Raw genomic sequence first — 23,824 nt, 5'->3', positions numbered from 1 at the left:
CATGTGTGACAGATATAATATTGTGTCAACGTTTGATACTAAATACTCGATAAGTCTCCATCCAGAACCAGTAACGAATGTCCCGATAGTGATACTTGGTATTTCTAGAAATAAGAATATGATTTATCTTCTCCTCAGGTTTCTGTACAGTGTATAATTAAAATCGTTTGAAGAATAAACAAGGTTTAAGAATTTATATCAACTATTTTCAGAATGTGCTCGTCCAAACGTTCAGGGTGGACGTTATTTAGGAAACGAATATACAATTGGCAGTACTATCCGAATCCTTTGTGACAACGGTTATAAAGAAGTTGACGGCGTAAAAAGCGCAGTTTGTCTAACAAATGGGTCATGGAGTAACAATTTGTCTTGTCACCCATGTGAGTATTTCACTGTCTCTTATTCAATCTGGCCTTACCACGTGACCTGTCGGGTAACGGCACACGTAGAGTTTTACCCAAATTCAGGTATGTTTTTTATTAAAAACGTTCTTGTTACTCAACCGATTTTGATCAGATAAGGCGCAGAGTACCCAACGTCCTTATATATAAGCTGCTAACGATAAATCTAAGTTCTGAAAATCACTGAATAGTTTTTGAGAGCATTCGAGTTCATTTTTCTTTATAGCCGGGGTCAAGAGGAACGGTACACATTCATTTATCACAACACATCATTTCTAACAATTCATCTGTTTTTTTCCCACAGTTTCATAGAAAAATGAATGCTAAATCTTATAGATTTTCTATGTCCAATGTATCTAGTGAATGCAGTGATGTTTTAGCATATTGTTGAAATGGTACGGAGCACTCTATATTTCAAAGGATACGGTACACACACATTTTCTGTCTTTTTGAAATAAATCTGATAAAAAATATATGAACAGTTGTTTTAACTTAATATAATATAAGTGTTTCTTTTTTTTCAAATTTACATATTTTATTTATTTAAAGAGTTTTTAGAACCCTAGGGCCTGTTTATTCTCAGCTTGATAAAGATAAAATATGAACAATCTTTATGATTTACTCTTGCTGATGTTTTACAATAATCCAGTGCTGTTTTAGCATTAGTTCATCAAGTTTTAATGAAATGTTACGGAGCACATGCTTTTAAAAGGGTTACGGAACATACACACTTTAGAGAGGGATACGAAGCACTTTCTTAATTATGCTCTGTTTTATTTTTCAAATGAAACACATCAACCAGAGTACATAATGAAGATTTTCAATAATTATATCTATAAATAAAACAGTGGGGGAAATAGGCCCTATGGTTCTCAAAACGATGTAAATCAATAGAAAAAATGTAAATTTGCATGTGATTAATAAGTGTGTACTGTTCCCCTCGACCACGGCTTTGAAAAAAAAATGTAATCGAATGTTTTCAAAAACCATTCAAGGGTTTTCAAAAGATGGTAGCTTATATAATTACGGATACTATTATCTGATCAAAATCGGTTGAGTAACATCAAAGTTATTAATAAAAAACATACGTGCATCGGGTGAACAATCTGCGTGTAATGTACCCGAAAGGTCACGTTATATGGCAACATTGTAATCTATCGTGCAAAAAAACACCAAAAACTCTGTACGATGTTCCAACGTTTCCTTTCAAATGTATAATCTTTTTTAATGATTTGCTTTATTTATGTTTTCAGATACTGTGACAAACATTACACTATCAACAACATACAGTACCAAGATAACGACGACAACAGAAACGGAACAAATTACTACGCCAATAAATGCTATATCAAATGCTGATACGACACTTTCTAACCCAACATCCTTTTTAACAGACATGGTTTTGTCTTCTTTAACATATACACTGGTATCTTTTGTTACAGATACGCCAATAACTACTGTAATAGAGTTACAAGCATCTACTGAATTACAATCACCAACATCTGCTATAATAGGTACACAGGAATCAATTGCAACAAATACAATAATACCTTCCATAACAGCTGCACCAACGTCTAGTCCAACAAAAACATCAACTTCTACTGTAGCAGCTACGTCAATTTCTAGTTTGAGAGATACACCGACATCTACTGAAAACGTTACGTCAAGTGAAACAGATACAGTAACAGTTACACCAACTTCTAGTTTAACGAATACACCAACATCAACTGTAACACTTACATCGAATTCTAGTGTGACGAGTACACCGGCATCTACTGTAAAAGTTACACCACTTTCTAGTTCAACGAATACACCGGACTTCACTATAATAGTTACATCGACTTCTAGTGTAACAGATTCACCGACATCTACAATAACAGTTACAACAACTTCTAGCGAAAGAATCGCACCGACATCTACGGAAACGATTACACCAACAGCTTTTCTAACAAATACACGGAAATCTACTAGAACAGTTGCACCAACTTTTATTGTAACTGATACATGGACACCTACTGTAACAGATATACCGGTACCTACTTTAACAGTTGCACCAACATTTAGTGTAACAGTTCCATCAACATCTAGTGTAACAGCTACACTCACATCTACTGTAACAGAAACACCGACATCTACTGTTACAGATACATTGACATCTACAAAAACAGTTGTATCAGCATCTAATGTAACAGATACACTAAAATCTACAAGAAAAGTTGCATTAACTTATAGTGTAACAATTACACCAACATCTATTGTAACAGATACACCGACATTTACTGCAACAGATACACCGACATCTACAGTTACAGTTACACCAACTTCTACTAGAACAGTTGCCACGACATCTAGTGAAACAGTTACACCATTATCAAGTGTTACAGATACACCGACAGCTATTGTTACAGATACACCAACATCTACTGGAACAGTTGCACCGACATCTAGTGTAACAGTTACACCAGTATCTAGTGTTACAAATACACCGACATCAACTGACACAGATACACCGATATCTATTGAAACAGTTGCGGCAACATCTAGTTTAATAAATACACCAAAATCTACTGCAACACATACACCTGTGTCAACTAATACAATTGCACCAACTTTAAATGTAACAGATACACCGACATCTGCTCTAGAAGATAGATCTTTAATTACAGTTCCACCAACATCTAGTTCAACAGTTACACTAACAACTAGTGTAACAGATACACCGACATTTATTGTTACAGATACACCGGCATCTACTGTAACAGATACACCGACATCATCTGTAACAGGGACAGCAACATCTAGTGTAACAGATACACAAACATCTAGTGTAACAGATACACCAACATCTAATGTAACAGATACACCGACATCAACTGTAAAAGATACACAGACACGTACTGTAACATATACACAAACATCTACTGTAACAGATATGCTGACATCTACTTTAACAGATACACCGACATCTAGTGTAACAGATACACCGACATCAACTTTAACAGATACATCGACATCTAGTGTAACAGATAAACCGACATCAACTGTAACAGATACACCAAAATCTAGTGTAACAGATACACCGACAAAAACTGTAACATATACATTGACATCTAGTGTAACAGATACACCGACATCAACTGTAACATATTCAGCAAAATCTAGTGTAACAGATACACCAACATCTACGGTAACGGAAACACCGACACTAACTGTAGCAGATACACCAACATCTAGTGTAACAGATATATCAACATCAACTGTAACATATACACCGACACCTACTGTAACAGATACACCGACATCTAAAGAAACAGATACACCCATACCAACAGTAACAGATACACCGACATTATCTGTATCAGATACACCGACACAGACGATAACAGATACACTGACATCAACTGTAACAGATATATCGACATCAACTGTAACATATACACCGACACCTACTGTAACAAATACACAAACATCTAGTGTAACGGATTCACCGAAATCAACTGTAACAAATACACCGACATTATCTGTATCAGATACACCGACACAGACTGTAACAGATACACTGACATCAACTGTAACAGATACACAAACATCTAATGTAACAGATACACTGACATCTTCTGTAACAGTTACACCGACATCTAGTTTAACAGATACACCGACATCATCTGTAACATATACACCTACATCTAGTGTAACAGATACATCGACATCAACTGTAACAGATACCCTGGCAACTACGGTTACAGATACACCGACATCTAGTGTAACAGATACACCGACATCAACTGTAACCGATACATCGACATCTAGAGTAACAGATACACCGACACCTAGTGTAACAGATACACTGACATCTAGTGTAACCGATACACCGAAATCTAGTGTTACAGATACACCAACATCAACTGTAACAGATACACCAAAATCTAGAGTAAAAGATATACAAACATCTAGTGTAACAAACACGCTGACATCTACTGTAACAGATACACCGACATCTAGTGTAACACATACACCGACATTTAGTGTAACAGATACACTGACATCTACTAGTGTAACATATACAACGACATCTACTGTAACAGATACACCGACTTCAACTGTAACAGACACACCGACATCTTCTGTAACAGATACACCGACATCAACTGTAACAGATACACGGCCATCTACTGTGACAGATACACCGACATTTACTTTAACAAACATTCCAACATCTACAAGAACAGTTGCACCAAGTCATAGTGTAACACTTACGTCAACATCTAGTGTACCAGATAGACCGACATCTACTAAAACAGCTGCATTAACTTCTAGTGTAACAGTTACACCAACATCTAGTCTATCAGATACACCGACATCTATTAGAAGAGTTACACCATATATTAGTGTAACACATACACCGACATCAACTGTAACAGATACACCGATATCTATTAGATCAGTTGCATTAACTTCTACTGTAACAGATACATCGACAGCTATTGTAGCACATATACCAACATCTATTAGAACAGTTACAACGATTTCTAGTGAACCAGATAGACTGAATTTAACTAGAACATTTCCACTAACTTCTAGTGTAACTGATACACCGACTTCTAGTTCAACATCAAATGTTACAAATTCACCAACATCAACTTTAACAGATACAGTGATATCTACTAGAACAGTTGCAACAACATCTAGTGTAACAGATACATCAACATCTACTGTAACAGCTACACCGGCATCTACAAGAAACGTTGAACTAACTTCTAGTGCAACTGATACACCGACATCTAGTGTATTAGCTACACCAACATTTAGTGTTACAGATACACCGACATTAAGTGTAACAGGTACAGCGACATCTACTAAAACAGATGCACCGACGTTTACAAGATCCATTGCATTAACTTTTAGTGTAATTGATACACTGACATCTACCTTAACAGATACACCAATATCTTTATTAACAGTTTCACCAACATCTAGTGTCACAGTTACACAAACATCTAGTATAGTAGATACACTGACATCTACTGTAACAGATACACAGACATTAACTGTAACAGATACACCGACATCTACTGTAACAGATACACCAACATCTACTGTAACAGATAAACCGACATCTAGTGTTACAGATACACCGACATCATCTGTAACAGATGCATCGACATCTAGTGTAACAGATACAACGACATTAACTGTAACAAATATACCAAAATCTAGTGTAACAGATACATCGACATCAACTGAAACAGATGCACAGACATCTACTGTAACAGATACACCGACATCATTTGTAACAGCTACACCAAAATCTAGAGTAACAGATACACAAACATCTAGTGCAACAAATACGCTGACATCTACTGTAACAAATACACCGACATCTAGTGTAAAGGAAACACCGACATCAACTGAAACAGATACACCGACATTTAGTCTAACAGATACACTTACATCTACTAGTGTAACAGATACAACGACATCTACTATAACAGATACACCGACATCAACTGTAACAGATACACGGCCATCTACTTTGACAGATACACCGACATTTACTTTAACAGACATTCCAACATCTACAATAACAGTTGCACCAAGTCATAGTGTAACACTTACATCAACATATAGTGTACCAGATAGACCGACATCTACTAAAACAGCTGCCTTAACTTCTAGTGTAACAGTTACACCAACATCTAGTCTATCAGATACACCGACATCTATTAGAAGAGTTACACCATATTCTAGTGTAACACATACACCGACATCAACTGTAACAGATACACCGATATCTACTAGGACAGTTGCATCAACATCTACTGCAACAGACACACTGATATCTATTAGAACAGTTGCATTAACTTCTACTGTAACAGATACATCGACAGCTACTGTAATAGATATACCAACATCTATTAGAACAGTTACACCGATTTCTAGTGAAACAGATAGACTGAATTTAACTAGAACATTTCCACTAACTTCTAGTGTAACTGATACAACGACTTCTAGTTCAACAGTTACACCAACATCAAATGTTACAAATTCACCGGCATCAACTGTAACAGATACAGCGATATCTACTATAACAGTTGCAACAACATCTAGTGTAACAGATACATCAACATCTACTGTAACAGATACACCGACATCTACTAGAAACGTTGTACTAACTTCTAGTGCAACTGATACACCGACATCTAGTGTAACAGTTACACCAACATTTAGTGTTACAGATACACCGACATTAACTGTAACAGATACAGCGACATCTACTAAAACAGATGCACCGACGTCTACAAGAACCATTGCACTACCTTCTAGAGTAATTGATACACTGACATCTACTGTTACATATACACAGACATTTACTGTAACAGATACACCGACATCTAGTGTAACATTAACACCGACATCTACTGTAAAAGTTACACCAACATCTAGTGTAACATATACGCTTATATCTACTATAACTTATACACCAACATATACTGAAACAGATACACAGACATCTTCTGTAACAGATACACCGACATATTCTGAAACAGATACACCAACATCTAGTGTAACAGATACACCGACATCTACTGTGACAGATACACCGACATCTACTGTAACAGATACACCAACATTTACTGTTACAGACATACCAACATCTACAAGAGCAGTTGCATTAACTTATAATGTAACACATACATCAACATCTAGTGTAACAGAAACACCGACATATACTGCAATGTATATACCAACATCTACTAGAATAGTTGTACCAACATCTTCTAGCACAGTTGCACCAACTTCTAGTGTAACTGATACACCGGTATCTTCTGTAACAGACACACCGACATCTATGATTACAAATACACAAAGATCTACAAGAACAGTTGCACCGACATCAAGTGTTACAGTTACACTTACATCACGTGTTGCTGATACACCGACATCAGCTGTAAAGGATACACCGATATTTACTACAACAGTTGCACCAACGTCTAGTGCAACTGATACACCGGAATATACCGTAACAGATACACCAACATCTTCTCTAAATATAATATCAATTTCTACCGTCACAATTACACCAACATCTGTAACAGACACATCAACATTTTCAACAAATAAACAAATGGCTTCTAAAACAGATACACCTAATTTTACTGATAAAAATACACCAACATCTGGTGTAAAAGATGAAGCGATAGCTGCTGAAAAAGATATAATAATACCTCTTATAACAAGTAATCAATACCTCTTATAACAAGTACATCTACAGCTACTGTTACAGATATTAATAAACCTAAATCTGTTGTAACAGAAACCTCAACATCGTCTATAATGTATAAACCGACATTTTCTGCAACATATACCGGTACCCTATCTTCTTCTCTCAAAGGTTCAAAAGCATCAAATACAAAGCGCTCATTGGCATCTACAACAGAAGTTAAACAAACAAAGTACGAATACAAGTTAAATGGTGGTTAGAAATTTGCTGAGACGGATACAACACAATCCATTGTACTATATACTCGTACTATGGCTGTCCCATAATGTCTTGAACAGTGGTTGTAGAATAAAACTATTACGTCATAAAATTATTTTGCAGTACCGTATTTCCATTTATTTTAAGTAAAATAAGAAACATTATATCAAGGAATATACATACATTTTATATTAAAGTATTTATAACGACCTAAGGCGAATGTGCGACCCACGATAAAAATCGTCATTTGACAAACGTAACACATTCTCTTCAAAACAGAGTAAATGGACAATAAGGTAGAAAAGCTGCACAATGTTATGGCATTGACATTAACCTTTCGTTTTTTACGCTATATGGCGAAATTTCATCATACATGTATACAGTGCATCTTTATCTTCATGTAGTGCTCATATGAGTACAATAAAAAAACATTTGACGCTGATGTGGCCCAGCAGATGGTTATCTTTTTTGCATTTAGTGCTGAATGACACTTACAGTCCTGTTAAAAAAAGTTAAAAACAGTGGAAAAGTTACAGAATGCTTCGCGATCGTTGTTAAAGAAATTTCGTAATAAATATGCAACAGGTGATGAGAAAATGATATGCCCGTGGTCAAGTGACCATGAACATTTGAGACAATTGAAAAGATTATTATTTTTTTAGAAATTTGTTGGTTTTTTTTAGTATTTTGTAATAAAACGTTATATTGTCCATGACTTATTGAGACAGTCGTTGTATATGAACATGTACTGTATATATAGAACTATATATACCAACATCTTCTGCAAAATAAAACACACAAAATAGATAAATATAGAATCCCTAAAGAAAGCCCAACACGGCAAAATTGAAAATGTTGCAGGCTCGGTTTGATTGAGCCTGTTCATGGACGGTACTGGAAAGTGCAAATTACCGTCCACGCCCCCCTAGCACCGGCTTAAGCAGAATTCAACATTTAAACGTGAAATAGTAAAATTTTGAATTTTGAAACATCCGCAGATGTGTTCATACGGCGGTTATCATGGAACCTTCAATGTGACACTTCCGTGCCATTCCATGAAAAGCGGCGTATGGTCCCCAAGTAATAAAAAGCGTGTGCCCTAAACGAGAAAACAATGGGCAGAACTAAATAAAATGGAATTCTGAAAGGGGATCAGAGGTTATGAAGCCTGCGTATCACAGATAAGACGTCAAAAGACAAATTTAAAAAGCAGGCAACATATCCTAAGGGTGATTCAACATTATTCAAGTAGGAATATTGGAACCACCCATATAGAAAATGCCGAAAAGTTGGAACTAAAAATACCACAAGCACAACAATAATGTCGTGCTGAACGATCTTCAAGGATCGAAAATATAACATCATTGATTAAATGTACGGGGAGACTTTTTACAGCCGCCACACGGCACAAATAACACGGATGTGATCATAAAATAGATAAATACAGAATCCCTAAAGAAAGCCCAACACGGCAAAATTGAAAATGTTGCAGGCTCGGTTTGATTGAGCCTGTTCATGGACGGTACTGGAAAGTGCAAATTACCGTCCACGCCCCCTAGCACCGGCTTAAGCAGAATTCAACATTTAAACGTGAAATAGTAAAATTTTGAATTTAGAAACATCCGCAGATGTGTTCATACGGCGGTTATCATGGAACCTTCAATGTGACACTTCCGTGCCATTCCATGAAAAGCGGCGTATGGTCCCCAAGTAATAAAAAGCGTGTGCCCTAAACGAGAAAACAATGGGCAGAACTAAATAAAATGGAATTTTGAAAGGGGATCAGAGGTTATGAAGCCTGCGTATCACAGATAAGACGTCAAAAGACAAATTTAAAAAGCAGGCAACATATCCTAAGGGTGATTCAACATTATTCAAGTAGGAATATTGGAACCACCCATATAGAAAATGCCGAAAAGTTGGAACTAAAAATACCACAAGCACAACAATAATGTCGTGCTGAACGATCTTCAAGGATCGAAAATATAACATCATTGATTAAATGTACGGGGAGACTTTTTACAGCCGCCACACGGCACAAATAACACGGATGTGATCATAAAATAGATAAATATAGAATCCCTAAAGAAAGCCCAACACGGCAAAATTGAAAATGTTGCAGGCTCGGTTTGATTGAGCCTGTTCATGGACGGTACTGGAAAGTGCAAATTACCGTCCACGCCCCCTAGCACCGGCTTAAGCAGAATTCAACATTTAAACGTAAAATAGTAAAATTTTGAATTTTGAAACATCCGCAGATGTGTTCATACGGCGGTTATCATGGAACCTTCAATGTGACACTTCCGTGCCATTCCATGAAAAGCGGCGTATGGTCCCCAAGTAATAAAAAGCGTGTGCCCTAAACGAGAAAACAATGGGCAGAACTAAATAAAATGGAATTCTGAAAGGGGATCAGAGGTTATGAAGCCTGCGTATCACAGATAAGACGTCAAAAGACAAATTTAAAAAGCAGGCAACATATCCTAAGGGTGATTCAACAACAACACCATCATCAATATCAGATAAACCATTATCTTCTTTAAAATATACAGTCGTATCCAATGTAAAATATACAATAATTCTTACTGCTCAAGATGTACCATCAGCTATAACTGTCACACAAATAAACTGTAAATATTATCCTAGGTACACAATTATCTGTCCTTGGGTATTCACTAAACAAGATTGAAACAGATATACCAATCTTTGCCTCGGGAGAAACAGTGACTTGCTCCGTAAAAGACACATTGGTATTTCCGGTAACAAATACCACAACATCTACTGTGGTATATATATATCAACATCTACACCAGTGTCTACTGTAACTGATACACCAACATCTCTTTTAACAAATATATCGACTTCAATTGTTACAGATACACGAGCGTCGACTGTAAGAGAAACTTCGAAAGCTAGACTAAAAGATAAACCGATATTACTTGTAACAGATACACCAGCGTTTACTGACAGCTTAAGAAACAAGTACATCAACATTTCTCATGACTGGTATAGCAACATCTACTGTAACATTTACAGTAAAAGATACACCAACGTCAACTATAACATATACCTTAAATTCTACTGTTATAGATACACCAACGTCTAGTGTAACAATATACACAGACATTATTTGTTACAGATGTACAAAGGTGAACTGTAACAGATAAATCGAGATCTATGCAAAAGATTTTTGAGCCACTTGCACGACATTGTCGTCTGGTGCAAATACGAAAACATCTAATGCTACAGTTATAAAATTCTCTGCTACAAAAATAAAGGTGAGACTATTTTGGCAAAATACGAGAGCAGATATGTTAACATATTCAACGTCGCATACCGAAATATTCAAATAACAACAACAAGGCTACAAATATATAACAATGTTATATAACAACAACTTTCAAAAACTTTTATGAACTTAAAACTTTTGCAAGACGTTCTGGTCTTGACCAAATATTTTGATCAGATAGACATATCTCAGAATATGTTAATAATTTATGTAGATAAGGTTTAAAATATTCACGTTCGCTTTTTTGAATGTTTACGTTAATTTCTCTTAAAGGCGAGGCCAAATCTATTGTCGTGATGAATGTTAATATTTGTCTATTAATCTTTTGTTATGGGTGATTGAAGTGGTTCTGCAAGTGCAGTGATGGATGAATGATTGTGTATAGATGATGCGGTTCAGGGATAACTTTAAATTTTCCTAGTAACTGACCACTCCTCTCATTACATTCAAAGCAATACTATCACTTTAGCAAACTTGTTATTTCTTACCAGAAATACTATTGACTAAAATATATATCTTATAACTGATATGTAATATTCTACATTAAACCGGGTATGTATACATTTATTTTATTGAAATTTTGAAATGTTGATAATGTATATACATGTATTGTAATTATTGTAATTGTAAAATATGTAATTTATGAATTGTCTATTGTAAAATATTTCTCTTTGTTTTTGTCTTGTAATCATTTTGTTTGTTATAGATTCTTCTAGTACCTGAATAAGTGGAAAACCTCATTTAGTATCTATTGTCAACAAATCTCCACCACTACATTAAATCTGTCGGCGAAACCGAAATAAATTCTGGATCTATTATATCCAGATTGTTTGTGCGGCAGAGAAGGATTTAATCTGAAAAATATATAAGTGTCCGGTGCCTTAAAAAAGAAAATGCTGCTTCAAATATTCTACTTGACATACTTTTGCCCTTACGTTTAGCAATTCCAAAAGAACGTGATTGATATTCCGTTTCAAAAGCTTTAAATTTATAAAAGTTGCTTCTCTGAATGTATTCTGTTTACCTTTATCATATAATAGTAAATAATTGTTTTCATATTTTAAACATAATTATTTATTTATTAATATTGAAAAAAGTATTATGCGAGATACTATGCAAAAACGTAAAACACGTAATAAACCAACTGTATTAAACACAAGAATTTGTAACAGAGTTACCAATGTCCCCCGCCTCAGGGAAGTTTTATATGAAGGATAAAATTGTGCTATATCAAAAGATTGAGGTATGAATCTCAGGACTTTCAGTGCAAAATTATGATCATTGCTAGATCTGCAAATGCTATAATAAATTTATTAATGAAATAAAATGAAACATGGAATTTAAAAATCTATCATGTTTGACTTTGACCTCTAAGTGTGACCTTGACCTTGGAGGTAGGGGTGCAAGTGTTATGCATGACATATCGTCTTGTTATTGTAACTATTTGTGCCAAGTATTTTCAAAATCCCTTGAGTTATAGATCGGACACAAAATATACCCTATAACAGACTATGTTAATTTTTGACCTCTAAGAGAGACTTTGACCTTGGAGGTAGGGATGCAGGTGTTGCGCATGACACATTGTCTTAATATAGTGACTATTTGTGCCAAGTATTTTCAAAATCCTTTGATCTATGAAAAAGTTATGGACCGGACACAAAATATACCCTATAACAGACTATGTTAATCTTTGACCTCCAAGTGTGACCTTGACCTTGGAGGTAGGTGACCGGTTGTTGCGCATGACACATCGTCTTATTATTGTGAACAATTGTGGCAAGTATTTACAAAATCCCTTCAAAGATAAGAAAGTTATGGACCGGACACGACATATACCCTCAAATAGACAATGTTGACCTTGAATGAGCAAGTGCGACCTTGACCCTGGAGGTAGGGGTCTGGTTGTTGCGCATGACACATCGTCTTATTATAACAAACATTTGTGCCAAGTTATTTCAAATTCCTTTGATAAATGACAAAGTTATGGACCGGACACGAAAGTGTGACGGACGGACAGACTGAAGTTCTAACAGGAGAGTAATAATGTGGCTACTCTATTGTTCTCTCTATTGTTCTTTTTAGCCGCACAAAAGAAAATAGCCACATAAAAGCATTTCGGAATGAATGACATCAAGGAGAAAGAACAGTTACCTATTGTCCCTCTAGCCACATAATTACTGTCCTGTGAGTGCGGATGGACAGACGGACGGACGGAGACTATTTATATACCCCCCTTTTTCTTCGAAAAGGCGGGGGACAATAACTGTATTCATCTTTTATACCTGAAGATATGCGAAATTCCTGCCCCTGTTACAGATTTCTCTCCTAAGAGTATATTTCAACAAGTGAGGCAATTGTCGTGACCAGTGAATTATAGTAACTTGATTATACTGCCACTTTATCTTTATCTATTTTAGATGTTAGATCAAATTGTATTGTCAGTATTTTTGTTATTGGTTGTGTTTTACGTCACACCAACACAATATAGTTCATACGGCGACTTTCCAGAGACACCTTGGGTGCACCTCCGTCCATCACTTAAGGGGCAAACGGACACGCGAGTAGAATATTGCAACAAAATATATGGCGGGTGCAAATTCAAATTGGCAATAATGGATATAACGAGCGGAGAAGAACAAGTGTCACGTCGAATCGAGTTAGAAGTGAGACAGTGTTAAGTCTTATTTCTATTTATAACCAGAACATATCATATATAAAATACACATTTCTAAAGCTTTTTTTTTGTATTTATAACTACGATGAGATCGTAAAGTCAAGTAGCTATTAGAAATACATGTAGAATGAATTAACACCATAACTTATTATGAAAACAATAAAAAAAGATATTTATACATGTGATTTAAATCAGTACAATGTTTATAATTAAAAGTGCATGTTCTTATCAAAATAGCAGCCAGATATTTTCTTTGTTGGCATGATATTCATATGGTTCGTCCGACCATATATGCTAATAAATTGTTGCTTTGTTGTTTTTATTTTCCTTCTTTTTTATTGTTTTTGTTTTGTTTTTGTTGTTGTTTTTGTTGTTCGCATACTATGCGAAGTGTACATAATTATGTAGGTATTTTATCGGTTTGACGTTGTATACTATAAAAATAATACATGTCCCTCAATAAGCCTCGATAAATAAAAAAAACACCATGTGACGTCACATTATGCAATAAAGCTAAATGTTTAAGATAAGCTAAGATAAGATAAGATAAAGCTGCAAGGACTGTGCAGTCTACATGTTCCTACAGAAACGTTTGTGTGTTAAAATAACAATAGCTTTCGTAAAACAATGGTAGGGTTAAATGTTTCATAATTATTCAGGTTTATGATCATAAGTAATACTTGTCTTTCTTTAAATTTTCAAAAAGACGACAGTGCTATAGATTTGATAATGTCATAATGAAATTATCAATCTTATTTTCTATGTACGTAACCTAACTGGAAAACAACATAAGGTTATAAACGACTGAACATTTCATCAAAAATCGCTTCTGAAGTCCTGAAATATAGCAAAGATATTTGCATTTTAGTTCATAAAATGAAACAAAGATTTACAATTCTTAACATCTATTTTTAACAAATACACTTTGAATAGACTTAAAATAATTTTTATTAGGTTTTTACGTCGCATAAACACAGTAGAGGTCATATGGCGACTTTCCAGCTTTTCTTGTGGATGAAGACATCGAGTGTCCAATACGTCCATTATTTCTGGCACGACCCATGTCGTACCACCAACGTTTTAAAATCTAACTGGATAGCTTCCCGAAAGAAAGACCTAGGCGAGATTTGAACCCACATAGGTATAGACCCTTTTACGACGCGGTCCGTTGCTATGAAAAATCGACCGGAATTAGAATTTTCTCGCGCATATGCAATCTGCGTAGGGCAGAAAATTCTTCGCCCTACAGAGAAATATAGTAGAAGTTCATAGACAATACCGAGTTAGATCAAGGTAAACGGTAGAAAATTATATGATATTGCTTTTAACAAATATAGAAAAGATGACTTATAGCTTTGTGGCGAAGAATGTCATAAAAAGGCATGGAAAAGATACTTGTTTAAGAACTTAAGATCACGGACCTAACACTAGCTGAGATCATTTTTAAAGAAGATGTGGAAATTAATGTATCTATTAGCAAATGAAATGTCAACTTATTTGCTGTTGAAATAGTTCATATAAAAAAAAAAAATTTAAAACATGAAATCGAGATTAATTATAATTCTGAAAAAATATCAGAACCGGTGATAATGCATTTTTCAATATGTTCAATATATACCTGATTATATATATCCTTTATCCGATATGCCTGTGATGCAAACATAATACATAAGGGAGTTCACCAACTAGATACTGACCAGGTGGTTGTTTCTATATGCAACGAAAAATTGAATGTCAGCCCACCCATCACTACTAATGATATAGATAGATCACACCTTATTGTCCCAGTCAGGGATGGCTATGGACAAATCTTGTGCAAATTTAAACATTGGAAAACAAAACAACAAGTATACAAATCTAAATCGCATCTAAAAATCACAAGTCTATACGTTCAAAGTGTTTATAACAGAAGACCTTTACCAAGAAAAGGCAAGTTTTAAGTGGCAACAGTTAGAAATTGCATAAGGAGGAGCATAAATATATAGAGAGTTTCTGGACCTCTTGAGGCCCCGATCTTTTTAGTAGAGTGAAACCCCCAAGATAAATTACTCCATCAGACATTTGGGAGTATATCGAGTTCATCTTGCCGGACCCATCAGGACAAAATGCTTAACAGTCCTTTGGGTCGAAACAGAACAACCATGTCCCACATTCCCAGCCATGAACCAACAACAAATCAGAGTAAAGATGAATAAACTTAGATAACTTATAAAAAGATAACTTTGTGGAAATAAAGCCACCTTGATAAAACTTTTAGATAGACTAATAAAGTAATTTTGGTGTGAACATTATATCAAGGGGGAATCCATCTGTTTATATGTTTCAAGATTATCTATCCCTTCTTTACTAAAAACAAACCCAATTTTTAAAAAATTTCTCCCTGAAAAATTAAATGTATTTTTATTTTCTGTACCCCAATGCTTTTTTTGGGTACTTTTAAAATTCATTACACCAAGTAAAAGGGTCAAAAATACAGTTTTTTTAATATCCCCGAGCTTTTTTAAACCAAAAATTTGATAAAAAATACCCCCACAAATTTTAAATTTTGAAATATCCATACCCAACATAAAAATCCTTTTTCCCCCTTTTTTCTTTTAAACACAAAAAGATTTTTCCGGGGTTTCGAAATTTTTTTTGCATACCCATGAAAAACTTTAAATTGTACAAATATCTCAATGAAATAACGGTTCAAAATAGAAAATCATGATTACGCACGTCCCGGTTATTTTTGTAAAAAATTTTTAAAAACAACATAAATACAAAAATGTCACTCATTTTTTTAATGAAAAGAGATTCAACTTGCAACCGCTGATTGTATATCTTAGTTAAATTCTTTGTTTGTGTAAATATTAATATTTCATTGTAAATTCGATCACATGCACTTGTTAAAAATTTGGGGTTTGGTAAATTAATATTATTGCATGATTGTAAATTCGATCACATGCACTGTAATAAATATTGAGCAACATTGAACCTTTTTTTTTAAACAAGTACATATACATCTGTATTATTACAATTTATTGCCTGTTGCATATAATTTTATATAAAATTGTGTAGAATTTTTTTCACGTCAATAAATACGCACACTGTTTAATAAAGGTTTTTCTTGCCTTAATAAAATAATTACTATCAAAAACTAGCTACTATATGTAATTTGAGTTTCACTTATATTTTTTAAGAGAACAAACTTCCTTCACCGCTGAACAGTCAAATTTTTCAATTTCACATTTTAGTGTTGCTTGTAAAACGAAATGTAATAAATGTATAAGGAACATTTTTGTTTATGTTAAATTTTCTTGTTTGTTTTATTCATTTTGATCAACAATTCAAAACATTTCAATCTTGATTATAAAAAAATAAATATTCGTTTTCATGATAAAAGTACAATGTTAATTAAAGACAATTTTTTTAATTTGATTCAAAATTTAATTTAAATATAAAGTATAATCATAAAATTCCCGCTTTTTTGCTCAACACCATTTTCCCCCTTTCTTTCTTTATCTGGACTAGAAATGTCCTTGTTTTATGTATACTTTTTGTATAATTCTTTTTGACAATTTGGGGTTTTATTTGGATCCAAAGCATTTGTTATGTTGTTTTGATAACGGGATTGTGTCCGTCTGGTCCGTAGTTTGTTTTTTTTTTTTGGAAAAAACAATCGTCATCTGTCATGATTTTTTTAAAATTTGGTTTTTTCTTTTTCCTAATGGGGTAATTTGTGTGTAGCATGGCGGAGGCGAATTGGGTTAATTTAATAACGGTAAAGTCAAGGGAATTAAGAAGTTTGTATAATTCTAATAGTTCCCAGTGAATAACATGTAAACGGAATGTCTACATTATTTTTTCGCTTACAACAGTAAATGTTTAACTTCTACTGGCATTAGTAATTATAAGTGGTAGGACATAATGTCTGTTTTTCTAACGTTATTGGCCTTGGGGGTTGCATAAGATATATTTTGATACTTTTTAATGAAAATTGCATCATATTCAGATACTTATTTTTTTAAATCTGGAAAATCTTATATACCAAATAAAAAGCTTAATTATTTTTTGGTGAGGTGACATTGAAAAAAATCCGGTCCAGTGAAAAAATGACGAAAATTGGGTCTATCAAATTTATAGTCCAAAAACATAAAAGTATTTAGAAAATAAGCCTAAGTTACATAAAAGATAATGACTCGATTTTGAATATAGCTAAGGTTTAAACTGAAAACAACATTTGACAAATTCGGTTTCTAAATGAAAACCGGTTTTCTTTAGAATCGTTCCGTAACGGTTTATCGCAAGGATGAACATACCACTCGGGGAAAATTTTAGTTTATGTTTCTGACCCACCTTAAATATCTAAAACGTAAATCAGAACTGGAAAGATTTTTTTTACAGGGAATCAATTTAGGGATTTAATTAAGAAATAAACATTCGAAATACCTTTATGATCACTATTTAAAAGGCACCCAACTCATCTGTAGAATTTTGGAAAAAAAACTTAATATATGAGGAAAAGGCTATTGAACAATGTGATTAAGGTTATTTTAGAGGTGATTGAAACGAAGACCAAACTGAAAACTTAAATAATTACAAATTTCAAAAGATATTTTATATTAAATTAAACAATCTGCAAATCTAATTTACAGAAACCCACACGTGTAACCGGACCCAATTCCCCTCAACTTTAATTTAATCCCAATAGCTATTTCCAATAATATCCCACGTTTATCATTCCCTGGCAATTATTTCATACACCCGCGAAGAAATAAGTGATGAAATATGGAACTTAAGTTTTTTTATCAAAAAAACATACATGGAACCATTTAATACGTAAAAAGACCGTTTGGGATCTATAACGTGGATTTTCAAACGTTAAAAAAACCTTATAAGTCAACAGACTGGGTTTTTTTAATAAGATCTCCGTTCCATAAGGCCCAGTGAACCTTTTACAGCACTACCTTTTAACCTAGAAAAGAGGTTATTCCCACGCGGTTTGGAACAAATCAACCAAAAATAAGCCCCTGGTATGACTTCGGAAATCGTAGAACACAAGACAACGTATCGGAGTAAAAAAAAGCCAATTAAATAATTTTTAAATGATGGAAATGCCTTTTAAACGTCCTCCGTAAAAAGTCATAAACTAAAAACTCACGCTAAAGAATCTTTTTAATAATTTAGAATAACTCGTTTAGAAGGAAATCAGTAAAATTAATCCGAGGCAATATTGGAAAACATCCAATTACGATAAAAAAACCTCTACTGCGTTTTAGTTCAATAATCAATCTCTTATCATTAAATGAAAAAAATAATGAAAAACATTTTCACAACTGACCGAAAAGGGCCAACTGCTTAAAATGAATACTTTACTTCCCGTTTCAAAAAATTGACCATCAGCTACTCATCTTCCGGAATTGGTTTACAAATCAAATAACAATTTTAGAAGATTTTAAGCTTAAATATCAAAGAATTTTAGACAACTAACTTTTGCCGTAAATAAAGCAGTCGGGCCTGAATCAAATAAGCATAAATTATTAAAAGAAACCGATCAGTAAATGTTTATCCTTTTAACATATTGTTTAGTAGGCCCCCTCCTCTCTGAATATTATCCAAAAAACTTGGAAAATTTGCAAAAAGGAAATTGCCACTTTTAAAAAAGTAAAAAAAACCGCCATCAAATTATAGACCTAACTCATTGATTAGCTGTGTAGGTAAAGTTTAAATGGAAAAGGGTTTATCTTTAAACATATTTACAATCATCTACACTCAAAAATTTTTTAATCTAGTCCCATTTACAAGCTGGTTTTATTCCCTGACATCACGGAATCAGCTTATTGACATTTACACAAATTTGTGAACATTTGACAAAAAAAATATACAGTATAATTTTGTGACATATCAAAGCTTTTGACAGAGTCCTGGCATCAAAGGTCTTTTTTTTAAACTTACACTGTATGGTTATTATGGTAAATTTATTAAATTTTGAGGGACTATCGACTACCCTCTGAAGAAAACAGTTCCGTCTTTGTAGGGTTCAGAACTGTCCGAAACACTTGACATCTCTGCAAGGCGTACCCCAAGGGATCGGCCCTTTTGGGCCTCTTTTATTTCTCAATCTTGTTAAGAATTGCCAGAAAATTTGGGATAAAGTAAACACGTCTTTTCGCAGGATGAACAGCTCATTGGCCGTTTTCATTCCAATGAACATCGCTACAAGAAATCACTTTTAAGTCACGGAAATCCCGAAATTATCGATGAATGGTCCAAAAACAAGGCTTGTAAGTTTAAATCCCAAAAAACGGAGGTTAAGTTTTTTTTTTCAAAAATCAACTACATCCGGGACAAGCCTACCTGAAACTTTTAATGATAAGTTCTTGTTTGTAAGATCATCACAAAACATTAGGAAAAACTTTTCAACCCGATTTTAAAAATGGCATCAGCATATTTGGTAAACATTATTGACACCAGCCTCTAAAAGTTTTTTGGGTACCAGCGTGCACTTAAGTTTAAACTAAAACGCTCCACCAAATAAAAAATTTACATTTCAATACATGGTCCAATATTAGAAGAAAGCCCTCCGTTGTGTGGGACGGAGTACAGTAATATTCGAAAAACAAATCAATTTTGAAAAACTACAGATGATGCCAGCGAGCATAGTAACAGGCTTACCCGGTCGGTAAATCGATCAATTTCGCTATTAAAAAAGTTTGGGTGGGTTTCCCCCTTCAGAACCAGGCGTAAAATCAAAATAAAGTACCTGTTTAAGGTCCCCTTTCCACAATACCTTGAAAACATATTTCCATTAGCTGTTTCAGAAACAACAAATTTACTCGTTAAGAAAAACAACAAAATTTACATAACTAATACAAGGAGCACCGAAACCCGTACAACAAATCCATTTATACCTTTCGCTACGAATATGGGAAATGCAATTAAAGACAACCGAAATTCCGAAATTTATTCATTGTTATTTTTAAATTTCAGAAGGGAAAGAAAAGTTAAAAGCCCCAGAGTCCTAAACACTTTTTTGTTGGTAAAAGATATTTGCCAGTTTTACAATGCTCGTTTAAAGGAACAATTGTAGCAACTTAAGATGACCATTTCAAAAAATCAGGTCCCGGTTAGAATAATGGAGGGTTGAAAAAAGTGCGCGAACAAATTTTGCTTGATAAGTGTCTTTTTTAGGAAAATATATAATTTCTTGACGGAAATGAACCTTTCAATATGTTTACTTTGGTCAAAAGCAAAATTTTATATACATAAAGGTGAGCAAGTAAACTTTGATTTGAATTTTTCCTATGTCGCGCTCCATTAATAGCTATTAAACATTCATACCAATAATTTAATCATATAGAACAAACAAACCGTTAATATGGGACTTGACATATTTTTAAACGTGACAAATTTTTTGAAAAATACCACCAAAACCAAAGCTAACCCTTTAGTTGAATAAAGTGAAACAAAGGGTAAACAAAGCACCCAGTGTTTTCTAAAAGAAAAAAAAGGGAAAACCTCGTCCCCCTTTTTGATAAATAACGAAAAAGAAATTTCAGATCACAGCCCAAAAAATTTCAAAATGGATGAACCATAACACAAAAACCCCCGTGAAAAAAGCCCCTCATGAAAAAAAGCCCCGCTTCTTAAAACCCTTTTTCAGACCGCCCCCCCCTAAACAAGGGGAGGATGTTATTAATGGTGGTTTGTCGAAAATCCAACTCTAAAAGTTAGAGGTATTTGAAGCTGAAAATAAAACCTTTGAAAAGCGAGTGTCCGAGACTCGAAACCCCGGCTCTTTTGGTAACGGAGGCTAAACAAACAGATCGGACAGTAACTCACGGCGTAACTTGTTACGCATTAGTGGGCGTACCAGAAAAAAAGTGGCGAATCCACAGACCAAATCGTTGCTTTGATGTCGCTGGGGCAGTTGGGGCTGAGAATTTACCATTGACGACTTGGGATTCGGGTTCGCACAGGGCAAAGCAATTCCAGCTACGTTTCAAATATGAAACCAGGGAACATCCATTTCGTAAAATTTGTGAGTATCGTTGCTAGATCTAAAACTTCTGAGCAATAAAAGCCAAATTTAAAAGTTCTCAAAGTTTTAAGGCGTGTACCTCCAATTGAGACCTTACACATTGTACACGTAGCCTGCTTTCAACAGACTCGATATTAGTCCAAAGACCAAGATTGTGAGCGGAACATGGACCGTAGACGGTGTTAATAATGATAAAAGGACAAGTTCTGACAAACAAAGCACGCATTTTAGAAACAAAGAAAGACTTAGACTCTTTCCTGTCAAAGTTATAATGTTTGGACGGCTTAGCGTTGTAAAATATAGTATTGTCACGTTGTGTCTTGTTTGTGTTTTGATCATCCAGTGTGTTTGAATTTACGATTCATTTTTACCGGTTGAGTTGTTTACATTTTTATAACAGTAGTCAAAGATTTCACAAAACTGACCCCCGTTACGAATATACCAGCTTATTATTTTCTTTCCCGTTTAAAGAAAGGCCTTAGAATCCTTAATACGAATTATAATACTAATTTTCTTCTTGTAAATTCTAATATAACGCTGTAGTTTAATTTTTTAATATATTATTTTTTTCATTACAGTGAATATCTCATTTTTAATAAAATGTCACGGGAAAATATTTATAACCAATAATTCTTAAAACAATTCAAATTAAAAACGATGTTTATTCAGTAAAAATATTGATTGTATAATTATGATAGACGGTGCGCTTGACGAAATATAAGGAACACAACCAATTGCTTACTTCAATTTTTTGTTATTAGGATTGATTCCCTTGACTTAGTTCAACTACACGCAAATTGTCCTGTCTATGATGTTTCCCGACCTACTTTGTAAAATTATAAGTTCTCTCGTTATATATATATCATGAAATATAAAACACATGGAAAATAATCAACATTATATTCGTGTTTCACAAACTTGTAATCCCTGTTTTTTGTTTTTGTTGTTTTGTTGTTTTTTTCCACGCCCCCTAGTGTAAAAAGTATTGAATTGTCTTTACATACCTGTCATATAATTATGTAAATGATTACAATTATCTAATTTCATTTTTTACTGTTGTCTCGTGTTTGTTTGTTTTTTAATATGGCTTTTTCTTTTTTTTTTTTTTCTCTGTACCACTTTAATATTGAACCGTTGTTTTGTAAAATGATCTTATCCTGTCTCGTGTTTTTGTTTGTTTTTTCTATTGCTTTTTTTCAGTACCGCTTTAATATTGAACCATTTACTTTTTGCAAATGATTAAATGATCTTATTCTTCTTTAAAGCCATGTAAAATAGGCGCCAAAACTCATAAATTACTGTACCAGGCAATAATTTTTCTTCTTCAAACTTCGTCGATTCTGAATAAAATTATTTTGAACTGAATACTAATTTAAGGATGATAAAGTTTTATTAGTCTTTACCATGTTGTTTTAACTTGTTATTTCTTGTTTTTGATATTGGACTTATACTGCCAAAATTTTATATAATATTTTTTTTCTCTTATTTTTTGTTGAACTAATAAATATTGTCCTTTCTTTAAATTTAAAAAAGCAAAGTCATTTTTGGTAACGAGTTTCAATTGCATAAAAAACATAAAATACTAAGTCTTTACATCTCTTTTAAATTAAAATTTTAACAAGAAACAAAAACATTTTTCAAAAAAAAAATCAATGTATCCATGCTTAACTCAATTACTTGTATTTTTTTGTTTCATGTATATGATTTCTTCTTTGTAAATAATGCCAATTGTTGTGTCATATTTTGTAAATGTTAGTTATTGTCCCTTCTTGTATCAGTATTATTTCATATCATGCATTTTTGCTACAGACTTATATAAAATTTTATAGGAAACATATCATGCATTTTTGCTACAGACTTAATATAATTTAATAGGAAACAGTTATTTTATTGGCACTAAAGAAAAATACAATGCTTATAATTTCCAAGACACATTTCCGTAGTATCTTTATAATTAACG

The 23,824-nt window shown here is 33.8% G+C and overlaps 1 protein-coding gene across 1 annotated transcript; it reads left to right on the top strand.

Annotated features, from left to right (window-relative positions):
* Positions 1–218: 218 nt before the first annotated feature.
* LOC132718407 (mucin-2-like) lies at positions 219–8,491 on the top strand. The gene is made up of 2 exons (XM_060702104.1): positions 219–380; positions 1,655–8,491. The coding sequence occupies exon 2, from the start codon at positions 1,798–1,800 to the stop codon at positions 7,657–7,659; it is 5,862 nt and encodes a 1,953-aa protein (XP_060558087.1). The 5' UTR covers positions 219–380; positions 1,655–1,797; the 3' UTR covers positions 7,660–8,491.
* The last annotated feature ends 15,333 nt before the right edge of the window (positions 8,492–23,824 follow it).

Source organism: Ruditapes philippinarum, unplaced genomic scaffold (genome assembly GCF_026571515.1).
Source record: "Ruditapes philippinarum isolate M1 unplaced genomic scaffold, ASM2657151v2 ctg3062_1_1_1_1, whole genome shotgun sequence".
Lineage (NCBI taxonomy): Eukaryota > Metazoa > Mollusca > Bivalvia > Venerida > Veneridae > Ruditapes > Ruditapes philippinarum.
This window is presented reverse-complemented; position numbering and strand designations above follow the sequence as displayed.

What these genes read in the sequence shown, in the direction of transcription:
- LOC132718407 (XM_060702104.1), top strand. Translation starts at nt 1,798, where the DNA reads ATGGTTTTGTCTTCTTTAACATATACACTGGTATCTTTTGTTACAGAT.